Below are 3953 nucleotides of genomic sequence, written 5' to 3' on the forward strand. Positions count from 1 at the left end.
CCTCTGAATTCCTGATGACAGGATCAGGTGGAACTTACTCTCACTGGGTCGGGCCCTTTAGAGCATCTCTCCGCCTCAGCAGGATCTTCTGCAGCTCGTCCTCGTCATTGTGGTTCGCCGAAGAAGGCGTGGCCTTTGATTGGTGGCGGGGTTTGTTGAAATTCTCCTGTGCAGGTTAAGCAGAGACGCGAGGAAAGTCTTGTTGTTTCAAACATGTTGTTAATGCTGCTACTTCTCATTCAATGTGATGTGACAGTGGTTTGCAAAAGTATTCAATCGCCTTTGGTAACACTTTGATTTTGTTGCCCTACAGCYTAGAGTTTACATGGTTTTAGTTTCATTTTAAATTTTTAATTTGCACAGAATGATAAAGTCAAAAAGTTTAAAATAATTCTAAAATATATAAAAGTAAGTAAAGGTGTCTTGGTACCAGGGTTTCCGCAAACCAAGTACKATTATTTTAGTTGAAGCACTCGCTGATACTGAGTGCCAATAATGACTTACTGACTTAGAACCTACATTACACAATGACGTTTAAAACACATTTCTTTATTTAGAACAATGTGTCTCTCCTTGCTTATAGGCCTACAGCCCTTATTACTGGATCAAATTAAATATAAAGCATGATACTGTTGCCACACATTCAAATAAATAAAAATAACAAGATTTTCTTTAAACTTGTATCAATTAAAGATGGAACTGACAATTTTTTACTTGAAATGTAAACTGTAACACATTCACTGTGTATTGATACCGCAATGATGATATAAACATGTATTGGTATCAGTCCTGAGTTTGAGGAGAAGTGGGGTCTCTGCAGTCACTAAGTAGGAGCTTCTTATTTTGTAGGAGGAGTTTATCCAAGACGTGATTGGTCAGATTGACGGTGGGGTTTGAAGGAWCTGGATGTAGCGGGGAGTAGCTTGGTCGAGTTGGGCAGGAAGTGTTTTATAAGATTAAGTTTAGTCATAACTTGAGAAAGGAAGGTGCTAGCTATACGAAATTTAAAGTCAATAAATTGTTTGCATGTTCACAATAATTTTTATTTGAGTCATTGTTCTGTTTWAAACTGTGCATTTTACTATTATCMTTACTTCCTCCTTTAAGTTGCCCCACACGACAAGTCAACCTGACCAATCATGGTTAGGGAAAACTCYRCCAATTACGATTAGCATCAACTACGCCCACATCAAGACCTATGCCAATCATGAGTAGGGTCATCCCAGCCCACAGGACAACATGTACTGCAGAGACCCCTACTTCAGTATTGGGCATTTTGTCTGAGTACTAATATTGCTGGTATTAAACAGATGTGATGGAAATAATACTTTTAGGTTTAAGCCAGTAATTCATGACATCCTTTAATGACCTAGGTTTTCATGACATGCTGTTCATCTGCAGAYAGAATGATTAAAGTCAGAACAAGATCTGCTAACAACTGTCATTCTTAGATATCACTTGTGTTTCTCTTTGTGTTTTCCCTCGACCCAGCATTTCCTTAGGATGAAATCTTGCATTATTAAGATGACATAACAGTGTTTGTTAAACAATGTATATGAGGCCCCAACTGCCCCGGAGAAGGAGAAGCAGAAGCAGGAGCAGAGAGCAGGGGACAGTCTGATGGCTCTATGTTGTTCTCTGTGTTCCTGTTGTTGCAATAAAACTCAGCTGATCATTCCACGGAGTACCTTCATTCTCGGACCACGTATTTCTGTCTTTGTTAMATAAATATTTCCATAACATAGAAACCTGCACAAAAACTGGGCACCACAAACTGTAATGCGTTGCTTGTATTTGTATTCACCCCATCTGCTTTGAAGCCCCAAGGATAATGTTCAGAAGCTGCATAATGTGTAAATAGTTAATTTATAGCCACATGTAGTAAATCAGCACCAGCTCAACACATCTAAGTTGTTCACACGACCCACCAAGCAAGGGGAAAATTGAAAAAAAAGGACCCAAGGGATCAATAAAGTTTTATCAGGTCAGAGACAAAGCTGTGAAGTACAAATCAGAGTTGGAATATAAAATAAATCCCAAAACCCTGAAGATCCCTCAGAACTTCATTAAACCTGCCAAGAGAGGGTCGACCACCAAACCTCATGCACTGAACAAGGAGGGCAAAGTCAACATAATCTGGCAACTAAAAAACTCAACCTGCCAAACCCTCTCATCAACCTTGGTTCACTTGTTGTTTTAGGGGTAGCCACTGGCTCCTGTATTCCCCATTCAACTTGATTAATTTAGCCTTTTTTGGTCAGATTGATATTCAGTTTAAAATCACAATTAAATTCCAACTTACAAATTACCAAGGGGGAGTGAATACTTCAAAATATCTTCTGCACACACATACAGTATATTCTCTAGCATGCTGTACTATCGTCTACTATGGTCTATTTTAACAGGGCAGCAGGGGGATTATTTAGTTTTTGATTATTTAAAATGATCTGAGCAGCTTTCAAAACTTTGGTTGAACTCTTTAGAAGAATATGCCTGTAAGCACATGTGTACAGTGTGAATTAATGTTTTCCTGACAGGAACCAACCAAGAAAGTTTGAAGAAGTAAAACATGACCTGTAAGTCCCATTACCATGATTCCTTTAAGTTCCTGAATGGCAGAATTAGACGGCAGCCTCTCCATCTGTTAAGAGGAAAATAGGAGGAGAAAATGGCTTCGGTAAATAAACAGCAGTCTGACACATTATACTTATTTTTCCTCATTTAGCACTTAGAAGGATAAACCGCATCTCGCACCACAAAGACAGAACATTGTAGTCAAGCATGGGGATGTATGCTTTCTACAAGAAGCAAATGTGTTAAGGTACAATCATTTTGAGTAATGGCAATTTTTCCATCCTCATTATTTATAATTACCTCGCAGAGCGGGCCCTAATGCTATCTAATTTGGCAGCGTTGTTAAGGCGGAGGAACAAGCTGACTAAAAGATGTCTTGACCGTTTGTCATGTTTTATCAAAACACGAAGCTCTCGGATAATCTGAAACACTGATGGGTTTAGGAGCACTGAAGAATATATGTTCAACAACGTGCTAAAATTAAATAAATAAAAAAAACTCTGTGAGGCCTGAGAACACGTCATATCTGCTGCTGGTGGTTTTTCTTCAGTGATTTTAGCTGAAAACATACTTTCTGCCACAATAATGCGTACCAATTACCCATCCCATGCCACCGTGCATGGCCCTCTCATGTCAAGCTTCAATGTTTTCTTCTGGCTCTACCCACGCTTTCAGGGCTGGTTTCCTTCAAACTTCAAACTTTACTTTCAATTTATTCAACGTTAAAAAAAACAAAACAAAAACATTTGAATTAAAACAGCTTTTTGATGAAAAAAGCAGGAACMGCTTTAACAGATTTGGGAGGTTTCTCTAATACAGAAGCTATAGTGCTGCAAAACTTCACTATTAGGGCAATAATTCTGTTTTTAGTAGTAGAATTTACACATTTTTCTGGGTTGTCAGTTTAAAATGATTCATAAAGCCTCAATTTAAAAAATGGTGATCCCCAGTGTCTTTTTCACCCAAGGGCAGCAGGAAGGTCAAACCTTGAGAAGAACATTATGTACGACCAAAAGCAAATTGCAAGATTTTATGCGCTCTACTAATGTTAAAACAAATCCTAATTAAGTTTCTGTAAAACCTGAGTTGTAGCCATTGTTGTCATTTCAGTTAGCTGTGGCAGCCATCTTGAATTGGGTTGACTCCAAAAGTTAATCTGTTCAATTATTCAGTATTCAACTACCCAGTATTTGTGCATCCGATCATTACTTTTTGATTGATCTGAAATGTTTCATAAAAATTCATCCAGTGGTTCATCAGATATTTTGCTAACAGACAATAAAAGGTTGTCACTAATAAATGTATTGAGGAACTCTAACTTTGTGTGTTTGTGTGTGTGTGTGTGGGGAGGCAGGGGTTGCTTGACTCATGGGAGCTTC

At 38.3% G+C, this 3953-nt stretch overlaps 1 protein-coding gene across 1 annotated transcript in view; it reads right to left on the reverse strand.

Moving 5' to 3' along the window:
- Positions 1-3953, reverse strand: part of shtn1 (shootin 1) — a gene marked incomplete at its 5' end in the record, with an annotated part of 41293 nt that overhangs the window by 1211 nt on the left and 36129 nt on the right. Inside the window, 2 exon segments of the mRNA XM_014002848.1 lie at positions 39-166; positions 2591-2641. Of these exon segments, the coding sequence (XP_013858302.1) occupies positions 41-166; positions 2591-2641 (177 nt within the window).

Source organism: Austrofundulus limnaeus, unplaced genomic scaffold (genome assembly GCF_001266775.1).
Source record: "Austrofundulus limnaeus strain Quisiro unplaced genomic scaffold, Austrofundulus_limnaeus-1.0 Scaffold0, whole genome shotgun sequence".
In the NCBI taxonomy this organism is placed as follows: Eukaryota; Metazoa; Chordata; class Actinopteri; order Cyprinodontiformes; family Rivulidae; genus Austrofundulus; species Austrofundulus limnaeus.